Source organism: Bactrocera oleae, chromosome 2 (assembly GCF_042242935.1).
Source record: "Bactrocera oleae isolate idBacOlea1 chromosome 2, idBacOlea1, whole genome shotgun sequence".
Taxonomy (NCBI): domain Eukaryota; kingdom Metazoa; phylum Arthropoda; class Insecta; order Diptera; family Tephritidae; genus Bactrocera; species Bactrocera oleae.
In genome coordinates, this window is record NC_091536.1 from 73,502,852 (window position 1) to 73,515,965 (window position 13,114).

Consider the following 13,114-nt stretch of genomic DNA (forward strand, 5'->3'; position numbering starts at 1 on the left):
TTTGATATTACTGCTCGATTTCTCTTTTAATTTTTAATTTATTTTTCTTATATGCGCAAACATAAAAAACTACGAGGTTGAGGTGTGGGAGTGGCTGTCTACCAGAATGTAGTAGCCGATAGTAAATGTTTCTTGCGATCGTGGAATTATCGCGCGTTGTGGCTTATCGGACCAGCCCCTTATTTATAAATTAATTAACTTAACTTAATTAACTTTAATTTAAAAGTTATTCGAAAATATTTTTAAGGCTACCAACAATATATATAGAAAGGTCAAGAATTTGTTAAAAACCAGAGTTACTTCTAACATAAAAATCTTGCAGCTTCAATGTGATTAAAATATATTTTTCTCAGCCATATTTATGACACACATACATTCATGGTACTTCCACGCATATATACCTTAGACGCATTCTTGCCTCAGCTTGGCGTGCTTATGACACGCACGTGCAACATGACAACAGCGCATTAATTTAACACTTTTCGCTATCAACTGCAGTTATGAAATGACACTGCGTGCTGCAGCCACTTATCATTTGCCACTTGCAACGACCTCAGCATCAACACAGGCATCAGCAGCTTTATCAGCAACAACTACCACAAGGAAATTGCTATTAGATATATGTTTTTAGCCACCGCTCTTCTCGTTATTTCTGCTGATTATCCTTTGCTTATGGATTCCATGCAGCCGCTGAACTTAACCTGCAACACATACTTAACCCGTTGACGTGTGAATGCGTTGATGTACCATAAAAGATTGTTTCGCGAAATTCCTAATGTTTTGCTGGCAGACGCTCTTTCTCTCTGATGATTGCAAAGTTGCTGCAGCATCAGCTGAACGATAGTGTAATCGCTCAACTTAGTGTCATGCAACGTGCAGCATTTTACACATGAAAGTGTATACCTTTACACATGGATATACTTGTACATTTGTTTATGTGTATGTGTACATTTGTGGCACTATCCTGATGATATTTAATGTGATTAATGTTGCCAGAGCGTAATCATCACTTATTCGAAAGATTGTTGCAACATTGAAACGGCACTATTTGACACAATCGACTCAGGATTGAATTTTTGATTCACTTCATGTAAAAGTCTCGCTTTTATTAGGTAACAGTTGACAAATTTTAGACAAGCGTTTAAGTACAAGTCAATATTTCTAATTTGCTGTTTGCTCACTCTATGCTAAGTGTATTATGAGCATATACACATACAAATACAAAAAATAGTTAATTTGGTTCATCATGATCTATTTCAAGTCGAATTTATAAAAAAAAAAAAATAATTAATCAGTAAAAATAATATAATATTTAAAATATTATCAAATTTTTTGCTGGCAAACAGTTTTTTGACCCTTCGTGAGTATGAACTTCTCTAAATGCTTTAAAAGTAATGAAATGTACTTTAAACCGTTTATAGTTATCTACTGGAATTTTTGTATATTAACGATGGTAAGACGACAGAAATTACCTATGATTTAGAAAATTTTATTTTTATAGGATTAGCAAAGATTATATTGCAGACTTTATATACTATCCTACATATTTACTTCTCCAACAACACATATGTACCTCCTATCGCTTTAACACAAATTAAAGAACACTAGATTGGGACAGTATGTGCATGTAATAAAAGTAAAAGCAAATTAAGAGACAACTTATCTAAAGTGTCAAACTTTCTCAAACATTTTAAATTATGCCTTCCACTTCTTTCATTTATAATGTCACGACCTAATATATTCGAACTTACCATTAAACAAGGAAGAGATGAAACTCTATTAATCCATATTTTTATTATTACGCTGAACAACACTCGACTCCAAAATCTATATATTATATATATATGCCGTCGATTTAGGAGATTAATCTACAAGTGGTTAAATTCGAACTAGTATTTTTGAGACATAAGCTTTATTTTCTTATTAAGTCTCATTTTGTGTTTCTCTCCCTATTTTGTCATTTTGTCTGCTCCACTTATTCGTAGTGTACTTCCTTATGCATAGCATTATACCATGTTCAGACAAGGCAATGTCATATAAGATTAGTTTTTATAGATGTGTGGTTTTCAATTTTCATGCAAATATATTCCCAAACATTGAAGAATCTTGGTTTGCCGGCTTACAAACTCCAACTCGTATATGAATTTAAGCCGATTAATCTTCAAATGTGTTGCATGTGTGGTGAATGGACCAAAAACGAGTTGGCCACCGATCCAGATTTTCACAAGAAAATTTTTGTTCAACGACGAAGCTCACGTTTGGTTGAATGGGCACGTTAATGAACAAAATTATCGCATTTGGAGTGACTCACAAGCCATTGTTGAAACGCCGGTTTATCCCCAAAACGTCACTGTGTGATACGCTCTGGACTATTTTTTTTTTGGTAGGTTATGTGAAAACGCTTGGCTACGCATATAGCCCGAGAGAATTGAAGCATTGCCCAAAAACGCTTTTAAAACATAATTTCAAACCCTTATCTTTATAATAAAGCTAAATTTTTGCTTATAACATTATATTGTATTATATGCGTTTTATTATTTCATAAGAACTACATATCTAAACACGCACCCGTTAATAAAGTATTTCTTCTTTTTCCATATTCCGGTGAGAGAGTCTCTCTTCCCTTTCCCCCATACTCCAGGTGGAAGTTTTTCTTCTTCTTCCGTACTTCCGGTGTGGCTTCCTCTTCCGTATTCCGGGTATTTTCTTCTTCGAAATACAGTTATATAGGTTTTATACAAGAAAAACAGGATGATATTTTTCTTTCAGCATAATTCAGACAGTGTCTTCAATTAAAAGTATCCTTTAGCTCAAAGTTAAACGTTACTATGTATAATACCTTTGTGGTCAATAATTTCTTCTTCCTTTTTCTCTCTCTCTGGTTATTTATTTATTGTTCTCCAATATGTATTTTTTATACCAGAACACTTGCATTAGCTAATTAAAGGAACCCTATAGGAAATTTCGAGACAATTCTACTTCAAATGCTCGTCAACTCGTTTAGTATATAAAATTTCAAAAATATTTAAAATATATTGAAGTTCAATGGTGTGACCCGGACAGTTTACTTCAGGAATTCTATTCTCACCCTTAAGACCTATATGATCGAAAACAAAGAGTATTACTTCCCGAAAATTCCTGTATATTATGAAATTACTGCATATCTCAGTGGCACTCTCGCTCACATGCTTAAATACTTACATAAGCTGCACCACACCTCCATTACATATTTTATATAAATAGCATATATTCTCCTAACTAAAGCGTGCAACGTGCATCACGTGTGTGTAAAGGTTGCAAACTTGTGCAGATAAATGCAACCCACGTAGAGTTTTATGTATAAGTGAGCGCTAGTAACGCAAGGGTATTTAGAAGTCTTACTTATTACTTATTAAGCACAAGATCAAGATCACAGCTAAATTGTTGCGAGTGCACTCAGCAGTTGCACTGTTTAGCTCTCATTTACATATCACTTCTTTGCTTCGTTTCCTACTCGCCTTTGCATTTATTTGCACAGACGTACATGACAGCTTTTATTATTTAATTTAGCGCCAATTATTTTTTTTAGTAGACCAACGGCACTTGTGCGAGCTTTGCGTGCAACGGTTTGACTTGGAAATTAGCAAAATTGCGTGCGTTCTGTGGTGCGTTAAGATCACCTAAGGGCTGACACCACTTTAAACCAATATTTTTTGTGTGTTTTTGAGTGGGTAAGGAGAGCAGACTCTGGATGAGAAAATATTTAGGAATACAAATTTAAATTAGTAATTATTAATATGTTTCGAATGTAAGCGATACAGAAGGGGATAAAATAAATTATTTAACTATATATTAATATGAATATTATTATTTTTTGTTATTTATATGTTTTTTATTGATTTTTGACGATTATATTTCGTAAACGTTTAGCTAAATCGAAAAAATATAATAAACTATTTTTGAAGAGCAATTAATTTCCAACAAGACTACGAACTTTGTAATTTAAAATACTTTTTCGTTGAGTTGTTAAAATCAAAAGAAAGAAACAATTTTTCCTTAAAATAGTCAAAGTTCAACCGTTGATATATTTTAAACGAAATGACGATGAGGTTTACAAAAAAAAATGTTTTTGACCTTTTTTGAAGTGCATTTAAATTCCAACAAAATCTACAAAACGAAATTATGTTTCAAGTATTTGCAAGCGAGATATGAATTTTTCTATTTGATAATATGAAAAAAATAGATAACTGTAAGGTGGAAGGCCTTCTCGTTACAATTAAGAGCTCATACTTGGAGACGCTTTCTTATCGGTATCTACCAACCAATTTTTCAGGGTACCAAGCTAAAAAAAATATAAAAGCTTAAACACATACGGTTAACACGTATATACAAAACTAAGAAACTAGTCGGTGATGATGAAGATATGAAAAATACAAGCTCTTTGCTTTTCTTGGCGTATGTTCAAAATTACCACTTGAACTAGTGAGATATTAAAATAGTGACTCTTTTGATAACATTTCTTAGAACTAATGATGTTGAATGATCTAAGCAAATCTAAATTACCAATCTAAAAGAAATTATCTCCATCAGAAAGCAAGTTTAACTAATCGTTTATAAATTAATTTTATCATTTTTATGATTAAAATGAGAGATAGCCATTGGTTTTTAAGTTCAAATATAGCATCATACTCTTCATTACTCTCAAAATTAACGAGTTCTCGCTAACTCTAAGTAATAATACTCCAAAAAATTATTGCTAATCAATATTGGTGATAAGCTTCATTGATCTGCTAAAGCAAAGTAGACAGCTAGAATTGGAAGAAAGAAATGGTCGAGATTTTGTATATCAAATAGGACATTTGTTAAGGTTTATTCATTAGAAACAGTTAAAGGACGAGAACTGTGGGATATTAGCTACTTTGGTTTGGTACTGACCTAATCCCAATCACCAGAAGTTATTCTCAGTAAATGTGGTAAATGTTAAAATGTGTGCGACACGATAGTAATAATAATAAATACACGGACGTTAAGCGAATTGCAATGGAGGTAAGTAGTGGTAAATGAAACAACTAACTAGGGTGTGAACAAGCAGAAAATTACCACAATCTTTAGAAAGATAAACAGAGTTAAGGCCACGTGAGGACAGTTTAGATCCGAATAATTACTTAGTTTTGCATATAAATCCATTTCTTTAATAAAAAAAAATATATCAATTAATATACTAATAATATCAATGCGATAACGCTGAGTTTGCCTTTCTAAAAAGTATTTCCTCACTGCACTAAGAACATTTTGTTAGGAAAATTTTTATAATTTCAGAGTCAATAGTATGAGGTTTTGGTCTGCCAAATTTCCAATTACACGATATTAAATTAACGTAATATAATATATGAATCTATTTAACTTGACACCTGTTATTATGTCTATATATTACAAGAATAATTTTGAGTTATACTACAGGTACTTTAAATATTGTCACATTCAATTTAAAATGATATGGATGAGGCTCTCATAGGAGCCGGTATCAAAATTGCGCAATGGACGTAGTACTGCACAACTTTAGCTGAAAACCTATAGCACAGGAACTACTCGACCAATTTTTACCAAATTTTATATGTAACATAATCAATTTTTATACCCTCGCAACATGATGCAACAGAGAGTATAATAGTTTTGTACACCTCACGGTTGTTTGTATCATATAAGACTAATTGAGATATATATGGAGTTATATATATAAGGATGGATAAAAAAACGTATGTCTTCTCCGCTTGGTATCCTGAGAAATTGGTTGAAAGACACCACTAAAATATAAGCTTTTAATTGTAACGGGCTGGTCCACCGCCTTGTAGATATTGAAAAATTTATATCTCGCTTCCAACTAATTGAAAAAATATTTCGTTCTATAGATTTTGTAGGAAATTGAATGCACTTTAAAAAAGGTTTAGAACGATTTTTTCGTAAACTTAACCGTTAAAAGATATATTTTGTGAACCAAAAAAAAAAAAACATTTACAAAAACAAGAACCACACACGAAAAAGCTACAACAAAGCACATACTACAAGTAAAATACAATATTAAAACCACGACAAGAAAAAACAACGAAAAAGCGATAACAACACGTAATGCCACTCGAAAATATTAAAATAAATTTCAAAAATCAAAACAAATTTAATAAAGATGATAGTAATTGAACTTTTTCTCAAATTGAGATGGAATGACAAGTAAAAGTTGTGAATTTTTTTTGTTCTTATTGCAATCGCGTTTTGTTTTATAGGCGTGTCTATCGCTGACGTAGGAGGCATATGTTCTGACAAACCACGATTAACGCGCGAAGAGTTCGATTTCCATTATCATTTAGCAGCATGACTAAGTTGTTTTGAATAGTTTGAAATCTCTCTAACACTCGCTCTAACGCACCCATACTGTGTATGTATGGCTAGGTATGTTTATATAAATGTTGTACGTATGTATTGGCGACGATTGGATGATTTGACTAGAATCGTATTTTATATTCATATCAGCTGAGAATACTCAAGCCATCTATTATATTTAGGTGAGTTGATAATTTACAATTGAAATGTCAGTATCTGTGCTACACGCTTTCGGTTTCGGCTGCTGGACTATAAAAGCGCAACTTTCGTTTCGAAATAGCATTAGTTGCGAATTGGCTCGACATAGAAACAAACATTCAGCACCTGTAAGGCAAAGTGAATAAGGGTAATTCGATAAAAATGGGTTTGAGCGGCAAAAATGTCGTTTTCGTTGGCGGTTTGGGCTTCATCGGTTACGAGGCCTGCAAACAGATTATGACCAAGAATGTGGCGGTGAGTTGCACGAGAGAAACTTACGCGTATTATCGAGTGTTTATCGAAAATGGGTTTATAATTTAATATAAAGAACATTATATAATAAATTAACTTAAAAATATTTCTTCAACCCTCGCAGTCCTTCTTCGTGTTCGACGTTTTGGAAAATGCCGAGAATATTAAGGCTCTACAGGCCATCAATCCCAAGACCAAAGTCTATTACACCAAATTCGACATCACCAACAAGGCGAGCATTAAGTCGGCACTCGCCGATGTTATCGCCAAGGTGCAATACATCGATGTACTCGTCAATGGTGCCGGCATACTCACCGATCCCAATGTAGAGTTAACCATGAACATCAATTTGATTGGTCTTATCAATACCACGCTAGAGGCAATTCCACTCATGGACAAGAATAAGAACGGACGCGGTGGCCTGATTGTCAACATTGCTTCCGTGTTGGGTTTGGAGCCCGCACCACCCGCCGCCATCTACTGCGCATCGAAATTCGGTGTTATGGGCTTCTCGCGATCAATTTCCGTAAGTAAACTGCACACCCACCTACAATATTTACCTTTGCTCCTATATAAACAATTTTGCTCTACTTACTTGTATTTCTTAACAGGATCCTTATTATTACAACCTTACCGGTATTGCGGTAGCCACATTCTGTCCCGGTTTGACAGAAACGCCGTTGAAGAACAATATTGCCACTAAATACACCTTCGAATATTCGAAGGTGATTGGTGATAAACTCAACAACACCAAGACGCAGAAACCCGAAGCTTGTGGCGCTCATTTGGCTCAGGTGCTCGATACAGCCGAGAATGGTGGCATCTATATTAGCAACCAAGGCACTTTGTCCAAGGTCACACCGACCGTCTACTGGCAACCCACATTCAACTAGGCTTTTTAGGCAACATCTGCGATAATTTTTAATATTGTATATACATGTAAATATGTACATACGTATAGTAAGTATATATATGTTATTTAGTTTACAAGTTAAAAGTCTGAATTGAATAAATGTTCATTAGTTTTTCATTAAAACGTGCCTTGACTTGTGTTATTATTGTTGTTGTAGTATCATAGTTGGTTTGAGAAAAAGGGTAAAATCTGTAGATTATAAAAAAGAAAATTTTTGGACTTTCTAAACGATTAAAAGTTATTAACTTAAAAAAATTTTTGTGGTCATAATTTGAGTTTTAAAAAAAGTCTTAAACGCCCAATTCTTTCCTTAAGCGTTAAAATAAACTTTGAGTCAAAAACCGTCACATTCGGTAATTTTTATATAAATGTAAACAGTTTAAAGTAAAAAGATTTTTTTCTTGTCCAATAAAAATTTTTACTCGAAATTTACTTTGAAACTGAGTGCGCCGCCTCAAGATGTTAAAAAAATTTTTTTTTGTCCAAAAATTTTCTTTTTTTATAATCTACAGATTTTACCATCAGACTAAGCAAAAAAATGAAAAAAACAATTTCGCTCCACCCTAATACATATATACATACATTAACACATATTTATAGAAAATTGACATTAAATTCTAAATTAGATGTTCCAAGTATTATATGTAATCTATATATAATTAATAACAACATTTTACCTACTTAATTAGATTCGACTACATTAACCCCAGCGACGCCGGTCTTTGCTGATAACTCTTTAATATATATTTATTTATTTCACGTCATTTGCAATAACATTGTTGGGTTTTACTTAATTTCACACAATGTATCCGTATGCTTAGCTAATAACAAAAAATGAGCATCCGCTGCTGGTAGAGGAAACTTAGCAAGCGGCAAGACAATTTCATTTCACTAGAGACAATTAAGCAGTGCATTAAATACAACAAAAACAATATTAATAGCTTTAAAAATATGCAATAATGAACTATTTAAATATATAAACGCATTTAAAGCAATTAATAATATATTTTCTTATCAAGCAAGTTAATGACGAGTTTTTTTATTGATTATATGTGTTACAAATTAAATAAATCAAATATAATTGTTACAAATTAGAATAAATAATTTATATTAGAACTTGATAATTGAAATATATGGTAGATAATGCTTTCAATAAAATTTTATAAATATTGAAAGATAAATGATTAGTGAAATTTTTAAGAACAAGCATATAGAATAAAAATATTATGCCAATTGGTACTCGGAAGTTTTCCGCACTGCACATCTTTCTGATAACAATAAATGTGGGAGTGGCAGTGATCCGATTACGCCCAACTCCACTTTCAACCCCACTTGGGTGCCAAGGAGAATATGTAGCAAGCGGGGGGTGGACCTATAAAATATATACATATATATATGATCAGCGCAATGATCTTAGTCGAATAAGCCATATCCATGTCCCATTTGAGACATCGACGTACACGTCCTTTCTTCTCATAGAAGCCGCTCGTTTGTCGAAACCGTCGATATCGAACCACTATAGCATATATCTGCGATACAAACTGAACGATCAGAATAAAAATAAATATATTTGTATACCTTTTTATGCTATAAGAAATAAACTTGTGAAGGTTATTACAGCTTCGATGCAGCCAATGCTTATTTCTTCTTGTTTTAGACCAGTTTCTGTCTACCCACTACCACTTAGTAATATGTTAATATTCTGAATGTTTCTTAAAACACCAACAGTTAAGTCAGTTAGTAAACATTTTATTCGTTCTGATCACTCTCGATCATATCTTGAGAGATAATATTCAGTAATTACAACATTTACTAATTAATTATCTTACACGAACATGATTAAAAGAAAGTATTTGAGTTGAAAAATCAGATCTAGCTTTAGTTGAATTCTTCACAGGAATATGTTATCGATCTTCGTTAAATATTCCTCTGAAATATATATATATATATTTCTAACAACAGAATTTAAGGTTAATGTAAAAGTACTGTTATGCAAAAATAACAAAGCCACTTCTAGATGTAAGAGTGAAGTTCCAAATCAAATGCATAGCTACCTTTATAATTTTACTTTATTGTATAGGTAAAGAGAAAAAAATCAACTTTGTTGTGTTTGTTGACATAAGTGTGCTGAGAGATTGCGATTAGTAAATATCAAAAGTGATTAGTAATAAAAGTCAACAAAACGCCGGCGACTAAACCAAAAAATATTGACATTAGCGCAAATTCGAAAGTGATTAGAAATGTTCTATATTAAATGTAAATAAAAGATATGATAGATGTATATACATACATATATATCTAAGCGTGTTTGTAGTTATATAGATTCATACATACTTTTATATATTTACATTCACTACTTTGTTGTAGAAAAGTATGCAGAACTTATTTTAAGGCAAACATTTTCTGCAGCAATATTGTGTGGGGTATTTTGAAGCAACGAAAGCTATGTTAATGTGTCTTATTGGCGTGTTTAATTGGCGTCTGCCCCATTTTCGTATCGAAAGCTCCGTGACATGCGCGAGCGAGCCTGTACACGCGCCGGGAGGATTTGGATATAAAAACGCGGCAGAATGCTCAGTCTCATCACAGTCGCTGGGCAAACAGTTGTAGGAAAGTGTTTTGCTTCAAATTGCAGTGTTTTTCGATTTTTAACTAAACTTTTATTAAACATGAGTTTGGCGGGTAAAAATGTTGTTTTTGTCGGCGGCTTGGGCTTCATTGGTTATGAGGCTTGCAAAACGTTGATAACCAGAGATTTGGCGGTAAGACAGAAAAGTTATAAAAAAGAGTTGTGAAAATTGTAAACTGACTTTAAAAATTTATAAAAATAATCATAGAAATAAAATAACAATTAATAAAACGATAAGAATAGTTAGTAAATGAGCGGAAGTTACCAAAATAATAAAGTGATGAAGAAAACCAAATTGAATAACTAATATTTTTGAAATATGCTGAGAATAAAAAAAAAAATTATACAACAAAATTAATAAAAAGTAAAAAAATTAGTTTTATATATTTTTTTAGACATAAAAGTTTAAAAGGTATTAAGTAGAATTGTGATGTTGTGTATAACAGTAGTAAACAGTTTAAATATTTTCGCAAAAAAATTTAAAATTTTTTAAAAATAATTTTGCTTGAATATTGATGGAAAAAATAGTAAAAAATCACGGAATGAAAATTTATATAATCTTTTTTCTATAATATAGAGGAAAAGTGGAAGTGTGGAAATTTTGCATTTAATGTTTATAATAAAATTATTTTCCATGATTAAAAAATAATACAATATTTCTTAAAAAAATTGACGTAATCATTTTGTATTAAAAATTAGTATAATATTTAGAATTCTGTAATGCAGAAATCTTAAAGTAAGGAAAAAACTATTTTTGTTAAAAAAATTAATAAAGAAGTTGCGGGCTTAAATTATTTGTGGGAAAAACTTTACCAAAATTAAAATTTAAAGTTTAATAAAACGAATATAAATTCTTTTAATAAAAATAAATATAAATAATTGATGAATTTTTTTTTTATTTTCCACTCTAATTTTATTTTTATAGTGTTTTTTTTGAAAAAAATTAAGCATTTGAAAAAATAAAAAAGTAGTTACACAAAAATCTAAAAACAATTAACAAAACTGAAAGTTTAAAAAATTTATATTAAATAACTGCGGATTTAAGGTATTTGTGGAAAACAAATCAAAATATCTATTGTTTACACTAATTTTATTTTATTATTGTTGTTTTTTTTCACCAATAAAAATAAACTTTTAATTAATATAAATCAAAAGTAAAGTTCAAATTTACGATTCGTCTCTTTTCTTCCTTAGTCCTTATTTGTTTTCGATATTTTGGACAAACCGGAAGCTGTGAAGGCCTTAGAAGAAATCAATCCCAAGACCAAAGTGTTCTATACCAAGTTCGATATTACCAGCAAGGATAACATTAAGCAATCACTCGCTGATGTTATCGCCAAGGTGCAATACATCGATGTACTCGTCAATGGCGCCGGCATACTCAACGATCCCAATGTAGAGTGGACCATGAACATCAATTTGATTGGTCTTATCAATACCACGCTAGAGGCAATTCCACTCATGGACAAGAATAAGAAGGGACGCGGTGGCGTGATTGTCAATATTGCTTCCGTGTTGGGTTTGGAGCCCGGACCACCCGCCGCCATCTACTGTGCATCGAAATTCGGTGTTATGGGTTTCTCTCGTTCACTTGGTGTGAGTGGCGCATAATAATAGATTTTTCACAATATTATTTTATATTGTTTATAAATATATATTTCTTATTTATTGCTTTTTTACTACTATTAACTAAAAACTATTATAAATAACTAGCATTTAACTATTATTTTAGGATCCCCACTATTATGAACATACGGGCATTGCGGTGGTCACTTTCTGTCCCGGTTTGACCGATACGCCATTGAAGAACAACGTTGCCACCAAATATACTTTCGACTATTCCAAGGAGATTGGCGAGAAGCTGAACCACTGCAAAACACAGAAACCAGAAGTGTGTGGCGCACATTTGGCTCAAGTCGTCGAGTTGAGGGACAATGGTGCCATCTATATTAGTAACGAAGGCACACTGACCAAGGTGAAGCCAAGCGTCTACTGGGAACCAACTTTTTAAAGACTTTCGCTATAAAAAGCTTCATACAATAGTTAATAATAATGCGCTTTTACTACAAAAATTATTTAGAAAAAAATGTGTTTTATAATTTTAGTTTTATTACTTTTAATAAATTATTTTTATAAAAAACTGTATGGAAAATTGTGGTTGATTCTAGCAATTAAGTTCTAAGGATACAAAAAATATAAGGGAGTGCGAAACTGAATTTTAAAATTGGCAAATGGCTTTTTTTCTATATATAAAATTAGATTTTGCGTTATGAAAAATTGTATGTTCAAAATCTCTGCTTCTCGCCGAAGTCAATATTATTCATCTGCATGTGCACTGTTTATAAATAATTGTTTATTTTTAGAATTTAATATTTAACTATAATTTATTAAATCATTTTTTCACCTTCATTTTGTGTATATGTCAATATAAGCATATCAGATTCATATACACATATTGTTGTTGTTTGATATGTGAAATATGTCTTGTGAGCCAATCTCTTCAAAAGCGATAGGCTTCATAAATTTTATTATACGTTTATTATACGAAAATACATTTTTATTTGCCTTATTTCTCACTGAAATAATCTCAAAGAACTTTTCTGTTTGAAAACAAAGTTAGAGATTAAAGTTCCCTTTTTGATACTCTCGCAACCTGTTGCTACAGAGTATAATAGTTTTGTTCACCTAAAACTAATCGAGTTAGATATAGGGTTATGTATATATAAATGATCAGGATGAAGAGACGAGTTGAAATCCGGGTGACTGTC

At 31.9% G+C, this 13,114-nt stretch overlaps 2 protein-coding genes across 3 annotated transcripts; both read left to right on the forward strand.

Moving 5' to 3' along the window:
- Nucleotides 1-6,624: 6,624 nt before the first annotated feature.
- On the forward strand, nt 6,625-8,582 carry LOC106621041 (alcohol dehydrogenase). 2 transcript variants are annotated; one of them, XR_011396086.1, is made up of 4 exons: nt 6,625-6,807; nt 6,929-7,330; nt 7,416-7,764; nt 8,407-8,582. XR_011396086.1 is itself a non-coding variant. In NM_001315629.1 (3 exon segments), coding segments are annotated over 3 exon segments (777 nt in total).
- Nucleotides 8,583-10,282: 1,700 nt separating this feature from the next.
- LOC106621040 (alcohol dehydrogenase 1) lies at nt 10,283-12,491 on the forward strand. The gene is made up of 3 exons (XM_014239732.3): nt 10,283-10,479; nt 11,541-11,942; nt 12,079-12,491. The coding sequence occupies exons 1-3, from the start codon at nt 10,288-10,290 to the stop codon at nt 12,355-12,357; spliced, it is 873 nt and encodes a 290-aa protein (XP_014095207.2). The 5' UTR covers nt 10,283-10,287; the 3' UTR covers nt 12,358-12,491.
- Nucleotides 12,492-13,114: the final 623 nt, after the last annotated feature.